Source organism: Stegodyphus dumicola, chromosome X2 (genome assembly GCF_044657685.1).
Source record: "Stegodyphus dumicola isolate Sdum_Otavi_A_Nest chromosome X2, ASM4465768v1".
Taxonomy (NCBI): Eukaryota; Metazoa; Arthropoda; class Arachnida; order Araneae; family Eresidae; genus Stegodyphus; species Stegodyphus dumicola.
The window spans coordinates 110,717,591-110,735,720 of record NC_140781.1 but is presented as its reverse complement, the minus strand read 5'-3'; the positions used below and the strand labels follow the sequence as shown (position 1 = coordinate 110,735,720).

Here is an 18,130-nt window from a genome sequence, read left to right as displayed (position 1 = left end):
TGTTAAACTGTATTTGGATTAATAAAGGGTAATTTACACCCTTACCCTGTCTGTGTGGTACTTACAAGTCATAGTGATAATTCGCTACTTGTCTTTTAGAGTTCTGACCTAATTTTATGCTACCTAGAAGGCCAGACCTATACTATATTTTCACCTCCATAGTGACCCTAACAAAATCCTAAATTGCTTGACGCTTTTCATTACCGTTCCTAAAACTCATTGTTAATGAATTAAAAAACATTTACTCTAAAAAGCACAAAATCACTTGAAAATTCAGAGTTGTAATGAGGGTTTACTGATTAGTAGCAACAATTGTGCTGACGCTTGTGGGCAGTTATTGCATTGTCTCGAAATAGGAAAACAAGAGCAGTCATCCTAGTCGTGACTCATCGAGCTCGAGTCGTATTCCAAATAAATACTATAAACCAGATAGAACTTTTCGCGTCAAATAGTATGTATACCACGTTGAATGTATCTCAAAGCGGACCTATACGGAAGTACCACTGTATATGAAATCTAAATACAACTAAGCCAGTGTTTGAACAAATGTAAAGGAGCGGTGGTGAGAAAGTAAAAAATGAAGTAGATCATACAGGAGTTGTTAGATTATCCTGGTAATAGTTGAAGTAATGAATAACTGGTAACAGCTGAAGTACAGGTATCCCGATTTGAATAAAAAATAAAATTCTGATAAAAAAGTGTTACAAATTTAAATTTCATATTTGTTTAATATTTCACACCATTTATATACTGATTATTATTTATCACCCTTGCATTTTTTCTGTTCCTTCTGAAATCAGGAATTTGTTTAACTAAGATTTCCTATTGCAAGACTATATTCTTAAAATTATATTAAACTATTTTAAAACAATTAATGATCTTTTTAATCAGTTATTAATTATAGGGCTAAATTAATTCAAAAATTAATTGAAAATAAATAAATTAATTACTAAAGGTATCTTTCTTTCTACAAAATTTATGTCATAGTCCAATTACCACGAAAATGCGGTGTTTTGATCAGCTAATTACCAATTAATGAATTAGCAGACTTCAACAACAAACTGACTGAAAAAGCAAAATTTCCAAAAGTATTCGTCGAGAATGAAACTTGAAAAACTAAAACGACCGTTGCGCAATGTAAAAAATTATGTTTGTGAAAATAACGAATTTTTTTCCCTCTTAAATTAAATACGCTATTTCCTTAATTTGAACGACATTTAAAAGAAGAAGTTACATTTTTGAAACTATTACGAATTGATTTTATGCTGCAAACAAATAAATTATTTCTTGCTTAGGGAATGATGAAACCTCTGGAGAATTTACAGGTTTTACCAGCCAATTAAACTATAAAATATTTAAATAATAATAATATTTAAAGCATTTTATTTTCGTAGAAATGAAAATAAATATTAGAAAATATTTAAAGAGTATATTTCGTTTTCATACGTGCTTCATTGCCACGGAATTTTCACTGAGTTATCAAACACTGGCATTATAAAATACATCATAAATTATTCTGAAATTTCTAAATGGGTTCCCCCACCACTCTTTATGTAATATTCTTCTGCTTGGATTTTCTTCACTAAGCTCTTCTTGCAATGTTTTCATTAGCCCTCTACGAAACGTATTAACACCATTTTTGCCTAATCTTTACATCGCAGTTACTATAGGAACTAAATTATGTGAAAAGTAGAGGGTACTTTTCTGTTCTCGAAACCAGAATTCAGAAATGTATGCATTTGCGTTCAATTGGATAAGTGATTTTTGTTAAGTGGTGAAAAACAAGGTTGTTTTAATAAATTACTATCCTTTCCTTTTATGGAAAAATATTCTGAGCAACACGTCCTCCAAGTACAGCACAGGTACTTTAATTTTAGATTAATGCATTCAACTTCACGACATTAACGTACAAAAGTTTCAAGTTAATCCTAGCATTGGGCCCACCAGCGGACGAGCGGTAAAGACGCTGAAACCTGATAGTTCGGTCCGAGGTTCGAATTCTGCGAACGGGCTGGCTGCATGGGCGTTTTCGTGGTTTTCCCCATGTGTAACGTGTATACAAGCCAGTTTCCCTTAGAAAGTCCTCCACGAATGCATCCCTTCCCTCAGGCCATAATTAAATAATCCAATTCAATCCAATCCTAGCACTGCATATGACAAATACATTTCCGTTCTTAGCTGCTACAATTTTTTACTTGCAAATATATTCCCGCACTGTTCAAGTACGGGAAAACTTAACATCATTCCAGTTTCTAAGAATTACCGAAATTTTAACTTTTTTTCATCCTGATATATTTTAGTTTCGAACATGCATTTTACTTCTTCAAAATAATTTGGAGGAAAATCGTACTTTTCTGATATGTTCAAACAAACGGAATGTTAAAGATTATTTACTTTCTTGGATATGGTTAAATAAAGTATGTTAGTGATATGTGCAAAACAAAAAGTTCAAAATTGTTAATCTCTAATAAGTATTCACAGACAGCGTTTAAAAAGAACTGCAGCCCACCAGTGGTCGGGTAATTAAAACCACTAAATACTGGTAGTTTTCGACCTGGCTTGCGTTCAAACCCAGGCGAATGCACTGTCTGCATAGTTGGACTTAATGGTTTTTTCCATATGCAACATGAATGTAAGCCAGTTCGCCACAGAAATTCCTCCAAGAAGACATCCCTCCTCTTACGTAGATAGCCCCTTGTGGCATTGTTATATCCATAAAATCTAACCTAACTTAGCCATTGGGAAAGGACTGCACGAACTAAAATTGCTTGAATACAGGCCCACAGTTTTAGTTCAAGGATAAGTTGACTTAAAATAACAACAGTTTTTATTACATTTTTGGCAAAAATGTTTTTTAAACTATGTTAAACGTATACTTTGATACGATCCCTTTGATATAAAAGCGTTTGTGAGAAAAACATTTTCCATAACCGAATTTAAAAGAAAATTCCATGTTCTTAGGATAAAAATTACCAGAGATATCATTGTAAATAAAATGTTTGGAAAATATATCCTCAGACTGCGGAAAACAACAATTCGTATTCGGTTTTCGAATGCAGATTTCTAAAAGATATATTTCCTTTAAATCGCATTACTTTAGAAGCATTATGTCATATTACACTGTGTAGAAACGCTAAGATTTCGAACTTTTTAGCTAAGAAATTCATTTCTATATTCTCATTAAATATTATCGACTCACTTTCATGGTGGGAAAAAAGTAATAACATTAACTAAAATTTTTAATGATATCTGTGGGACCAGTGTTACATATTACAGACTTATTTCCCCTTATTTTTGCCAAGCAATATATAATAGCTTACAGAATAATTTACTAATTCGAACTTTCTCCGTATAGGATTTGTATATTAAATTTCCTGTTATTATAATTAACGGTGTCATGTGAGCAAGTTTGTCTTTATTTTAAAGTTTACTTTATATGAATAATTTTTTTGAATCTGAGCTATTCATCTATCATTCCGATAGTCATTTTAAAACATCTGGTATAATATAAGTACCTTTAAGGTGAATAATTGGAAATCTGATAAACCATTGATGAAAACATTGTCTTTTTATAAAGTTATCTTTGAGATCAATACTTAAATAATTATCACATTACCCGGGCATACTATTATGGTGTAAGTGGTTAATACATTTAGTTACAAAGTAGAAGATCGTAGCTAAGACACAATTAACTAATCACCCTTCCCTCCGACTTCGAAAAATTTAAATGCTCTTTACGGTGTCACCTTAACAAAAATGTGATGGTTGATAATTCGTCACTTCTCTCATTGTGCAAATCCTGGTGACGGTAAAGTTGATTTATCAGACTCCTGGGATTCCTTTACAGTGGTGCCCGAATTAAGATATGATGGACGTTAATTAGTCGCAACCTGGATTTGGTGGGCTGGCTCTCGTGCCTCTCCCAGTCACATTTTAAGAGTGGAATGATTAAAAGGAATTATGGAATCCCTCGTGATTGCTTTTGCGGTATAAGTGGTTGGTATGCCCAGCTGACAGGTGGAAGATCTGTGGTTTGAATCCTTTCGAAGATATTATGTTCCTAAATATTCTCTACAAGATGAATTAAAGCAAAATAAATCTACGATTTCGTAAACCTTCAACATCAGCTAAGACGGGAGCTGAAGAATATGCTTATAAAAGCAGCGAAATATTTATTCCTGGAAGTTACTGGATTTTTTAGAGCGAAGTTGAAACACAGTTGTCATAAAAAAAGAAAAAAAGAAATCCTCTGTAGCTTCTAAGAGCGAAATGGCAATTAGTTATGTTTCAAAAAGTAAATTACAATTAATTTTGAATCAGAAAATCATGCGACTTTCACTTAGTAAAGCACTTATGGTTATACGTGGTACTTCAGAATAAAACTCTTTTTCTGTTTTTCAGGAATAAACGTTCTTTGTTTCAAGATACCTTGCTGTGTCTTTTTTTTCCTTCAAAATACAGTTACTTTATTCTTTACTGAGATTTTAATCTTCTACTATTGTTTAATCCTTCTTCCAATAATAATTAAATTTGTTGCACGCTAATTGGAGCGCTTTTGGCATCCCTAATTACTTCTCTCTCTAAGTGGGTTGTCTCTCGATCATCTTAAAAGCTGACTCCCAATTTAGCTAAATAACGGTTGGCTGCAGTTCGGGAAAGCTTCAAGCTATTCAACTGCAGCTTAGAGATTAAAACTCTTTTTTGCACTCTTGACTAAATTTAAATATATTAAGAATACAGGGATGATGTAACAACGTTTCCATTTGCCGAAATTTAAATGGTAGAATGACATCTCATTTTGTGGAATTAAGACCACTGAAGTTTAGCCTTTCCTCCGCTTATCTTTTGTTAGATTCTAGTAATTTGAATGTAAAATGCTTGTGAAGTTTCTAAATGTAATTAGGATATGTGATTTCGATAAGATTAGATTTGCGAATATGGAATTGTATCTGTTTTGCTTATAATGACTACGCCTTTTCAAACAAAGGAAAATATATTTCAGAACATTTTGTTTGTTACGGTTAAGTTAAACAAAATTTTTAAAACAAATGCATAGTATAAAAAAAAGAATTTTTGATGACTTTTGAAAAGAAAAATCATCTATAAATTTATAAAATATTTTTCTGCAATAAGTAAAGTATGAATAAATGATAACTTAGCAAAAATTATTAAATTTCGCTACCTGCATAGGCCACCTTTGCAAGAAATATGTTAAAAGGTTTCTAAGATTTATAGTGTCTGCGATTTATGTATATAAGATAAACAAAATGTGTAAATCAAAATTCTAACTTTAATTTGCAATAGTCCCTTAACTCTAAATTTCGGTATTTCCCCTTTCTGTTCTAAAAATAGTTATTGCTTATGAGAAACCTCTCTGAACTACGCCATTACCAAATTAACAGCCGTCATACGATTTTTACATAACGCTGGTTACGTAGATGACTTTACGACCTAAACTTAATCAGCCAATAATAATTTTAGCTGTTAGTTAGCCATTCAAATTTTATCGAAATCGAAACTAACTCACTCTGAACTAAGATTTTGTCTCGAACATATCGTACTTGTTTTCTGCTTCTTTTGCTAGTTAGACGCAACCTCGTTACTGTTTCCTTACCTCAACGATATAAAAAATATAACAATTCTGGAACAGACATGATTATTTGCCACGTTATTTGTGGTTGTAAATGTCCGTTAGAATAAAAAAGGAATGTTTAATTCTGCCACAACTGCAATCTTCTTATGGCATCATTATGACGTCAGTGTTTATCTTCTTAATTTTCAAATCATCGTTTACATAGTAAAAAAAAGGCTGCTAATACTCATGTCTTCATTGCTCTATGTCGCAAAGAGAAACAATTTACCGACTACGTCCTTTTCTTACACATCTTGGAAATATTTTTTTAAATCATTCAAGTAAGGCAAAATAGTTTAACGCTTTATCACAGTGAAGACGTTTTCCTCAGTTTCTTTTCTTAAACGTGGTGTCTTAACTGAGATTTTATCCCACCGTCCCTCTTCTTCTTTACCCCTTTCTTTCCATTAAACTTGAAAGAAAGTGAAAACATTGATGCAAAAGAGCATAAATATTGACAAGAATAAACTTTTTATAAGAGGGTTAAGTATTATTTTATTTTTAAATGTACGCAACCAACTAATGAAAAACTTCAAGAGACGTATGTAGATACATCTGTCGCATGTGTGTATACAGTGCACTCTTAATTATCTGGGCTAAAGCCAGATAAGCGAGTCATGAATAACTACAAAACACAGATTATCCAAGTTATCAATTTTCAGGCATATTTCATCTGTTTGTTTCTTAAAAAACCTATAAGTTTATTTTCTTTTTGAGAACATTTAAATAGTTTACAAATTTCAATGCGTATTTTTCGAAGGGTTGTTTTATCATTGCATTAAAATCCCCTTTGATTGAAAAAGTCCAAAAGAAATTCAACAGAAGTCATTGTTGTCCAGGGACTAATGTAACTGTCAATATCTTCTCTGTTTGCATTTTCAGTATACTCTTTCTCACTTTTCAATATCTATTAATTTTCAGTATTAACGTATGTTTTCGTTTTAATGTTAAAACAAATTTCTTGCGGCCGCTCAGACGGTATAGTGGTTAGGGGAGCCTGACTGCGATGCTGAAAGACCCGGATTCGAATCCCGAAGAAGGCATGGATGTAAAATTGTCTATTCCTTCATAGGAGTTATCAGGCCCACCAGCGGCCGAGCGGTAAAGGCGCTGACTGGCAGTTCGGTCCGACGTTCGAATCCGGCGAACTGGCTGGCTGCATGAGCGTTTTCGTGATTTTCCCCATGTGTAACGTGTATACGAGCCAGTTTCCCTTAGAAAGTCCTCCACAAAGGTATCCCTCGTGTGCTTTGTCATATTTGAATAATCCAATCCAATCCAATCCACATGAGTTAGCTGTGGCCGCCTGCTAGGTGCTTCCACAATAAAATGGTCACCACTTCTGGCCTTAGTAGTGGCCAATGCCGTTATAGGCAACTACCCGCCATTGAAAAAAAAAGAAACTTTCTTGCGTTTAGTACTTGTAACGTGTTATTTGTTAATTTTTAGTTCTAAAATTTAAGTCAATTTACAGAAGAATAAGATGAAAATTTGCACTACATACGTACCAAACAAACAAACAAAAAAAAATTTTTAAACTGAAATGATGCCTTCGATTGTACACATGCAGAACGAGGTAATCGTCGAACCTAAGCCTAAAGAAGCTATTCAGCGTTTTTTAGAGCATGCTTGGGCATGCGCGTATTTGTTTTTTTCCACACTTTCGCGCATAGTGTTGAGCGCGAAAGCATGGGCACCACCAAGTAAAGATAAACCGCAAACTGGATAATTCTCATCCGGATAATCGAGAGTATTATGTATATATATTACATCTTGCAAAGAGAGACTACCGAAATCTATGTGAAGAAAATAAAAGTAAAAAAAAAAAAATCAGCTGTGCCCAAAGTGTATAGAATGTCAATAAAATGTGTATTTAAAATGAAAATTGTACGTATTAATTTTTTTCAATAGCAAACCACCAACAACGTATCCAACTATCAGTATGGATCACAGGCGTTTAGAGTAAATCATCAAGTTTGCATATAATATCAATATCAAAGCAAAAAGCATTTATAAGATTGGCTAAAAAATAGGAAAGCAAAAAGCAAAGTGATGGTTTTACTTGGAATTGTAAGGAAAAAGCAGAGTGCCTGTAGAAAAAAAAAAAAAAAAAAGAAAAGAAAAAAAAATTGAATCTTTGATTCTTTTAACAAGCTTATTTAGCTCTCTTGGATTTTCAGTCGTGGATTTTCAGTTGAAGTACATTAACACATTGTTTCCAAAAATTAAAAAAAGGCAATCTGATAAGTAGCATATAACAAAGTCTCGTATTGGTCTAGAAGATTTCTCCCCTTAACGACAGCAAACAAATAGTTTAGCAAACATAATAGTTTAACAAATGCAAACAAATAATTTAGCAAACGTAGTTTAACAAATGCAAACAAATAGTTTAGCAAACGTAATAGTTTAGCAAATGCAATAACAATTTAAAAAATGCAAACAAATAAGTAGCTTAATTCGTAAGACCTTCAACATAAACAAAATACGAGAAAAACTACTAAATGCAAATGCTAAAATAAAAAGAATAACTCAGGGGCCTTCGAAAAACCACAATTTTTATATGCGCACTTAAAAGCGTCTTGTGTCTTTGTATTGCAAAAGATGGTGTGTGGATTAAATGAAAAGTGCCCTTCAGCGCCTAACAGTTGAATGGACCACCATACATTTTGTGGTGAGAATCGTTTGTTTGGATTTGTTCTATCATTTCTTAAAGTTTATTTCATTAGCTTTGAGGCACTCTGTATATTATGAATGATTTATAGGTACTGCGAATTAAATACTGAAGTATTAATATGTCGTGAATCTGTGACATAAAAAAAAATCTATTAAATTGTCATCACTCTTGTTCTATACAACGAATACTGATATTTGTACAGTTCATTAAAATTTTTTTATTGTTACCAACGGCAGAAGTCTGCTAATCATTTCCATCGAACATCGAAGCTTTCTTATAGTTAAAATCTAATTTGTGATGTTAAAAGGAGTACTTTGCATATTCATTTAAACCGTTTTTGCATCTTAGCACAGAATAAAATAGCGATAAATTTTACTATATGCATACATTTATAGCTATAAATATAAATAAAAATGATGGAATATCGTGAATTATGCTTACAGACGTACAGTTGATACATATATATATATACATAAAAACATGAATTATATTGCAAAAATCAAGCCTATTGTATTTCACACATTATTGCATTACATTAAAAATTTGTTACAATTATTTTCACTGAATGAATGCATAAACTAATTGAAAATAAGAACTAATACACAATTAATGTATTTTAAGTGATGATATAGAGACTACTCGAAATGTAATGTAAACATCCCGTCTAGGGAATATCTTGTGAAGGGATTAAGTTCTTATTGGTTTCTCTTCTTCTTCTTGGGGCTTGATTCCCAAACACGAAGCGCACGGATTGGTCCCCTCGAGAACATAAAAATCTTTGCGACGGCAATACACAATCAAGCCAAGGAAAGACAGAAAACCAAACAGTCCACCCCATAGTATGAGTTGATCTTTCCTGAAAAAGAGATCACATTTCTTCTTAGATATAGCTATGATATTCTGGGTTCATGCATAAGACATACTGCAGATTTTGAAATATTAGTGTGATTCACGAATAATAGATCTTAAAATAAATAGCAGCAACAATTGGTGTTAAATTTTAACTTGAAGTACTATTAAATTTATTCATCGCATGTAATCATTCAGTACAAAAGGTGTTTACACACTTTTTAGAACGATTTTGGGGATTTTTATTTAATGTTTAAAATATAAAGAGCAATTTTTAAATGTTCAACCTGATTTTGGACTATAAATTTGCATCGTGATTTTCATGGTAGATGGTTCTTCGCAAAATTTCTAGGTGTACTGATTTCCGTTCCTCTTCCCCTTCTTTTCAGAGTACATCAATCTTGATGGCTTATAAAGAGCTCTTTTCAAGATATCTAGTAGTCCATAGGTAAAACGTCAGGGAAATTTGCAGGAATACGTTGAAAAGCTATCTATGCAATACATCAGTCTTCATTTTTTCGAGGAATGCAATGGTACTTTTCGAAGTACGACTTGCTGCTTTGTCTTGATAAAAGATTGGGGTAAAGAAATGAAACTTCTGTAAATATCGTACTTAAATCTTAATCTTGACATTAGGTTGAGTTGATTTTAATATTTTTTCCACTCTTCTTTTTTTAATTTCCTATTGTAAGAGAATCTGACAACAGTCATAATATCTATACTAAAACAATTTTTTCATTACGCAATCAGGTTGTAAAGTTTTTTCTTTCGTTTTCGATAATAAGTAGACTTTTTTGTTGCAGTCATTTGGGTAAACTGATGCTCCATCAAGGATAACAGTATATTTCTATTATCTCTTGCTAGAGTATTTTTCATTTATCTACTACTAGTTTTCGTACAAGATCCTATAATTGTTCTGCGTTGAACCACAAGCCTCCAAAAAAGCTACTAAACATTTTTTAGATTTTTTTAAGTTGTAAATCTTGGTTTATTATTTTATTTAGTGTTGCTACATATGTATTTAAAGATTTTGCAGCTGATTTCTGCGTGGGCGTATTTTTTGTATTTATCAAAGATTTTTAACTTAATAAAAATATTAGATAAAAATTTATTTATTAGATATTTAATAAAAATATTAGAAACAATACTTTGGATTCTTCTTTCCATGCAGAAGTAATGAATGATAGTTTTCCCCATTCCGATTAACAATGTTACTTATTTTGCACTTAAAAATGTTATTGCTATGCATCTCATAACGCTTTAAATTATGGAATAGAATTACTTCCCTTCGAAAAGAACAAAAGCATATCCTTCAACCCACAGCTTGTTTATCTGCGACATTTTGAAAAAAGAATAAAAGTAGCAGATAATATTTCTCATTTCAAATAATAGGCTGTTGCCAGACATTTTTATTCCAAAATAATTGCTTTTTAAAAAATTCTTTATCGAAATCATTCTAAAAAAGTGCAAAAACCCTTTGTAATTATGATTACCAATAAACAAGCAGTAAATAAAGTTGATTTTTCCCGTTTTGATTTACCTCAATTGATTAAACGATTTATAAGTATTGCCAATTTTACATTAAGCAGAAGATGGTAAGCAGCTGCTCCTAAAAGAAATTGGATGGCTATATGAGCGAACCAATCAATTTCTGTTGATAACCCTGATTAGCCCCGAACCCTGATGATAATGGTTTGATTTCCATTGATAAACCATTTATAACAAAGAAGGCAAAAACATGTATAAAAAGGTTTTCATAATAAAAACTTTATGTGCTCTCCAACCTTTGAATACCGTATATTTAAGATATGTATTTTTAAAATGAATGATGCATTAATTAAAAATTTATTGAAAGAAACGAAACCAATTTCAAATTCAATTCCCGTATGATAATTTTAATGACTACTGTATGTATTCAGAAAAACAAACGATAATTATTTCTTAAAATAGAACTCAAATCTCTGCCAATACTTATGCCTGTAAGCTCTAAGTTTAGTACTTGTTCATAAGCTTGTACACTTGAGGAAGCAAAACGTTAGAAAAGCACAGATTTAAACTTGATTAAAAAAAGCAATTTAAGGTTCCAAAATCCTCAATTAAAAATTTAGTATGTATGTTTGTGTGTGTAGACTTGTTAATCTAATTTCCTTTAACTGCAAATATAGGTGTTTCTCATCAAGAAATTGCCATCTCCCAAAACATAATTGAAAGCACTTAATGAATTAAAACAAGAGTTTATACTGTATACATAACAAGAGAGAAATAAAAAAATTTAGTTATCTTTATGTGGTAAGGTGATGTATAAAGTGGTATTGCATGTCACTCGGCAATGCTAAGTGATCAGCAGAAAGGAATAAAATCACCTAACTATATGAGAAAAATATCCTCAGAATCTACATTGTTCAAAAAGAAGGAATTAAATCCCATTTCAAAACACTTTTATGTGAAAACAGATGTAAAATGAGAGTTGCATATAATTTAAAATCTGACAAATCATTACTTTGAAAAAAAGAAAATTGTTCAAACAGAATTCTAAAAACGAAATAGGGTCTCAGCAGAAATATTATTATAACAATTTCCATAAAGTGCGTTTTATGTGTACTTAATTTTCGGTCATTTCGCAAGTCATGGACAGAAACTCCAGTTAAAATTGCTGAGTGCAGAAAATGTTAAATCTTTTGAAATAAGCAAAATGTAAATTGCTTACCTCGGTCAGCTTTTTTTCCTTCTTATGAGAGGAAAAGAATATTTTCATTTAATTGCGGTAAATTAAGAAATGGTTTAATTAATTCAAAATTCAGATTCAAACATACGGCTAAATATTGTCACAAGATTTAATTTTCATTTCATTAAACTAAGTAATGGAAAATATACGAATAAACGCTATTAGACAAAGCGGTCTTTACAGCTGTGTTACCTATTTAAATAAAGCTTCTCCCTGTGGCGAATGTAGAACATTGAAACGCTGGGGGCAAATAAACTTCCAATAGTTTGAGATGGAATAATAACAAGCTGAATGGAAGTTTTCTGGCGTTTCGGACAAGCAGTATGAATGAGTTCTTTTCCACAAGATACATTTAATGAATTCTTCGCTGTTTATGTTTTAATACATCCAACCTAGGACTCATTTTCATGTCTGATGTTTGAATGTAATCAAGGCTTATCTCTTCTGGCAGGCATTTTGTGTTAAGCTATTTTGCTTTTTTTTTTTTTTTTTACATTATCAGCAAAGTATCTGGTAATTTTTTTAACATTTTAGTATTCTTATCCTAATTCTAAAATATTCTTTAATATATCAATTAAAGCTACGAATGATTGCTATGCTTCTCGTGGGCAATTCTTTTTCTCCAGTTAAGGAAATATAAAAATAAAAGAGTGCCTCGTTAGCGGATTTGTGAAATAAGTTAATCGTTTTTTATTTACACTTTTAAAAATCGATAGATTTAAACATCACTGTGACTGCGTTAGATGAAAATTGTTTTGATCTATCAACGAGGTCAAGACTGAATTCAAGGCTTTGCAGAAGGAAATTCATGAAATTACATGTACATCTGAATATCAGAAATGTTTTTATATCAAATTTATATTTATCAAATTTCTAAATACTAATGCTATCAAGATGCGAAATTCGTATCATGAAATCATGAAGTTTTATGGACGGTTAGTTAGAGTACACCCAAGACGACGTGAATGATGTTACATCTTCATATCAAGAAACGAAAAAGGAAAATTCCTCAAAAACCAGTATCAAAGGGCTAATTTCTCAGACTGTACGAAACAACTTGTATTTTCTCTTGAATGCTTTGAAGAAAAAGTTTAGTTCTTTACTGACTGTTTTCTATCTTAATAAAGACATATTTTATATCCAACAAAATATTTCAACACATAGGAAAAACTGAATTAATCTTTAAATCCATTTTATGTTTTGCAAAAATTTCTAAAAAATGTACCTTTATAAGACATGCAATCCACAGATGGATTACATAGACTTGTATATTAAAGATGTTAAATTTTCGCAGTTTGTTCTAATGCTGGAAATTTTATTTAGCTGAAGTAATCAATAAGACTGTTAACATAAAAATTTGTATAATTGTCATCCCAAAATATTTTGAAACCTTTGTGAGTAGCAGGAGTGCAACAACTCAACACAACGAACGGCATTGCAGTGAGACGAGAGATGGACAATGGAAGCGAAAGAGAACAGTCATGTTTTCGACTAAGACGTACTAATAGATGCCGAAGCTGTTAACTTCTCAATTATAACTCTTTTTTTTTCATTTTGTAAATATTCATCACTGTATCTCCATCAATAACTAAATAAATACTTAGTCACCTAAATGTGTGTTGTCAGCGTAGAAATCCCCTAGACGCCGAGTTTACATGGGAGCTTCAACCGGTTCTTCTTCAGTCAAGGTAAGCTGTTCTTTAAGAATCAAATAACAAATATTTTGAATTCAATTTTGATGAAGTGAAATTAAAGACTCTTTGAATTCAATTTTGATGAACTGAAACTATATTTTTACCATTAGAACGAATTGTGTGAAAAACCAGAACTTTTCCTTTCGAAATCGAAACTCAATGTTCATTTTATTGTATAAACTTGTGTCTCACTTGTGTTCTCCGAAATAGTTAAGTTGTGACAATGTCAACTTTAAATGATATACCACATATCGCTAAATCCTTAAAATCTGCTTCCACGAAAACAATTAAGCTACTACATAAATTTGTGTTTGGTCAAGAAGGCGACCGTGCAAATCGCAAACGACTTCGTGAATTCACAGGACTAGATAACTCTTTTCACACTGCCGAAGTTAAGGAACGTTTATTAAATATTTTCACTCTGGCTGATCTAATTTCAATTCTTAATGTTCTAAATTTAGACTGTGCCATTTCTGCTGATGAATGTTATACTACAATTGTGAATGCTTTAACTAATTTCGATTTGCTATTGGAAACTGCTATTTCCGATTCTGATTCTGACCACGAATTAGAAAACGCAGCACAAAAATTAATTGCCGAAAATCAAACAGATTTTGAAACCACTACGCAGTCAATTACTTGTTCGACCTTGGCAGCTAGCCAAAACGCGCAGACTTCCAGCTTCGGTATTTGTTTACATAAACATCGAACACATCATACGCCTGTCATGTCATCGCTGGTAAATGAACAACAATTCAGCATAACGTTTCGTGATTTATACGAATGTATTAAACCTTTTGATGGTTCTTCTGATAATTTAATTGAATCTTTTTTAAATGACATAGAAGAATTATTTGAACTGAATAGAATTACCAATGATGTTCACAAGATTATATTCACCAAAAAATGCTTATCAGGGTCTGCTAAAACTTTTGTAAATTCTTTACATGGTGTCAAAACTTTTACTACGTTAAAAGAATATTTGTTAGAAGAATTTTCCTCTACACTTAACAGTGCAGATTTGCATAAACTGATGTTTAAAAGACATTTAAAGCCAAACAAATCCTTATTCGATTATTTTATTGCTATGAGAGAAATTGGTTCTAGAGGTCAAATTGATATGTCTTCTATTTTTGATTATGTGATAAATGGTATTCCAGAAAACCCTAACAAAATTTTATTATATGGTTGTAAAACTGTAAGTGAATTCAAAAATAAGTTAAAAATTTATGAGAATCTAGTGTCTACTTCCAAACATGCTAAATGCTTTAGTGATCCGAAATTTAAACAAAATAATTCTCATCACTTAGAGAGCAAAATCTCTCAGAAGCCTACTCAACCTATAGTTTGCTACAATTGTGGGTCTAAAGGCCATAAAAGTTCTAATTGTTCTCATAAACAACCTAAATGTTTTTCCTTCGATTCATTTGGCCATAAATCGTCTACTTGTACTCAGAAACCAAGTCGTGCATCACCTCCATCGTCACAAAAATCAGAGACAATTCTCAATCAAGTTGTCGTACAGTCACACCTTCTACATTCTATGATGATTCACATCAATATTTCTGACGTTAGCATTCCAGCATTGATTGACACTGGCAGTCAAGCTACTATAATTAACACATCAATATATCAAAAAATTGGTTCTCCAACGCTTCAAAAATCTTCTATAACATTATCAGGACTTGGTGATCGCATTGTACACCCAGTAGGATATTTCACAGGTTGTTTCAAAATTCAATATACAAATTTTAAAACTGGCATTCATGTTATTGAAGATAATCTACTATCAGTTAATGCAATTATTGGAAGTGATTGTATCAAGCAAGCTGAATTTTCTATTGGAAAGCATGGTATTAAACTAATAGCAGAAACTCCTGACCATAATTTTCTAATTAATATTGTAAATATTTTCGATGAACCTGATTCTCCTGATTTAACGCATCTTACCAATCCAGACCATCGAACAGAAATCAAACACCTAGTTTCGGCTTACAAACCTAATAAAACCAAAACAACTGATTTGCAAACGTCTTTAATCTTAACGGATGAAATCCCTGTTAGTCAACGTCCTCGCCGCTTATCTGTCGCCGAACAACGTATTGTAGAAGCTAAAATCCAACAGTGGCTGAACGAAGGAATTATAAAACCTAGTTGCTCCGATTTTGCTGCCCCTATTGTCCTCTGCAAAAAGCGAAATGGATCTTACCGACTATGTATAGATTACAGACGTCTTAACAAGAAAATAGTGAAAGACAAATTTCCTCTACCCCTTATAGAGCAAATTCTTGATAATTTACAAAATTCTAACGTCTTTACATCTCTTGACTTGAAAAACGGCTTTTTTCATGTTCCCGTGAATCCCCAAAGCAGCAAATACACTGCATTTGTTACTCATGAAGGCCAGTATGAATTCCTTAAAGTTCCCTTCGGACTGTGCAACTCTCCTAGCGTTTTTCAAAGATTTATCAATACCATATTCAGACCTCTCATTAGTGATCAGACTGTTATAATTTATATGGATGATATGATTATTCCATCTAAGGACGAAGACGACGGAATTAAAAAATTACGACGAGTCCTTCAACTTGCCTCAGACTATGGTCTAGAAATAAACTTTCAGAAATGCCACTTTCTAAAGAACAAAATTGAATTTCTAGGTTATGTTATTCAAGATAGCACCATTCGACCTTCACCGTCCAAAACACGCGCTGTACAGTCATTTCCTGAACCCAAAACAGCTAAACAGGTGCAAAGTTTTCTTGGCCTAACTGGTTACTTTCGAAAATTCATTCAACATTATGCCAAAATTGCAAAACCCCTCAGCGACTTACTACTTGACTCCACTCCTTTTGAGTTTGGTCCTGCACAACAGCACGCTTTCTTAAAACTCAAAGAAGCACTTTCCAGTGATCCTGTTTTGCACCTTTACCAACAAGGTTTACCGCTTCAACTTCATTGTGACGCAAGTAAACACGGTTACGGATCTGTTCTCTTGCAACAAAGCACTGATGGTTCTTTCCACCCAATTTACTATATGAGCAAGAAAACTACCCCCAAGAAGAGAAATACTCCAGTTATGAACTAGAAATCTTAGCCATCATTGAAGCCCTTAAAAAATTTAGACATTGTTTAGCCGGAACAAAATTTGATATTGTTACAGATTGCGCTGCTTTTGAGAAAACTATGTCTGAAAAAGACATGACACCCAGAATTGCTGGATGGGCTCTTTACCTTGAAGACTTTGATTACACAATAAAACACCGCTCTGGACAGCTTATGAAACATGTAGATGCTCTAAGTCGTTTCCCTGTCATGTTAATTGCCATTGAGAGTGTCACTCAAAAGATTATTGACGCACAATCAAGTGATGACTTCATTACGGGGATCAAACATACTTTAGAAAAAAAACCCTTTAGATGACTACTCCTTAAAGAACGGTGTTCTGTATAAAATAGTTGAAGACCAAGAACTATTAGTTGTACCTCAGGCAATGCAAACCGAAATAGTGCAAAATGCTCACTCTAAAGGTCATTTTTCTGCTCTCAAAACGGAATCCATTATTAAACATGAATATTACATCCCTAATTTATCTGCGATTGTTAAAAAAATCATTTTGAACTGCGTACCCTGCATTCTTTCTTCCAGAAAGGCTGGTAAAGCGGAAAGTTTTCTTCATCCGATTCCAAAAGGCGATACACCACTTGATACTTATCATATAGACTTTCTGGGACCACTGCCGTCAACAAACATGAATTACAAATATCCTTTTACAGTTGTTGATGCATTCTCAAAGTTTCTTTGGCTTTATCCTGTTAAATCCACAACCACTCAAGCTGCTGTCGACAAACTGAAATTACAGCAAACAACTTTTGGTAATCCCCGACGCATTATCTCAGACAGGGGTACAGCTTTTACTTCAACTGACTTTCAGACCTATTGTCTTGACGATAATATTGAACACATCACAATAACTACGGGCGTTCCACGTGCAAATGGACAGATTGAACGCATGCATGGTATTTTAATTCCCGTCTTAACTAAGCTATCTTTAGACGATCCCGAAAAGTGGTTTAAACATGTTGCTTCTGTGTAGAGATTCATAAATAGCACTACATTTCAAGCCACTAGGTTCACGCCTTTTGAATTACTTTTTGGAATAAAGATGAAAAACAAAGACGATATCAAAATTAAGCAAATACTTGAAGAGGAACACTTCCAATCCACTTTACAAGAAAAAGAAAGATTACGTGACGAAGCTAAAAACAATATTCTCAGACTTCACGAAGAAAATCGACGTCAATATAACAAACGCCGCAAACAGCCAAACTTATACAAAGTTGGTGATCAATTTGGAACTGGAATCAAACTCCGTCCCCGATTTTTTCCAAGACGTTCCAAGATGGTTCTCATCCAAACGACTTTTTTTTCCTTTATTTCTTTTTTCTTTTTTTTAATTACTCTTTTCAGATTTTGTTGTAACTCCATCATCGCCAGGAGGCCCTGTAGTGTCAGGATACCGGAGTGTGAGTAGCAGGAGTGCTACAACTCAACAC

General features: G+C 32.6%; 1 protein-coding gene across 1 annotated transcript in view; it reads right to left on the bottom strand.

Moving 5' to 3' along the window:
- Window positions 1-8,499: 8,499 nt before the first annotated feature.
- LOC146992882 (uncharacterized) overlaps window positions 8,500-18,130 on the bottom strand; it is a 35,454-nt gene continuing 25,823 nt past the window's right edge. The window contains exon 3 of the mRNA XM_085809174.1: window positions 8,500-9,162. Within this exon, the coding sequence (XP_085665300.1) occupies window positions 8,994-9,162 (169 nt within the window). The 3' untranslated portion in view covers window positions 8,500-8,993. The remainder of the gene's footprint in view (window positions 9,163-18,130) is intronic.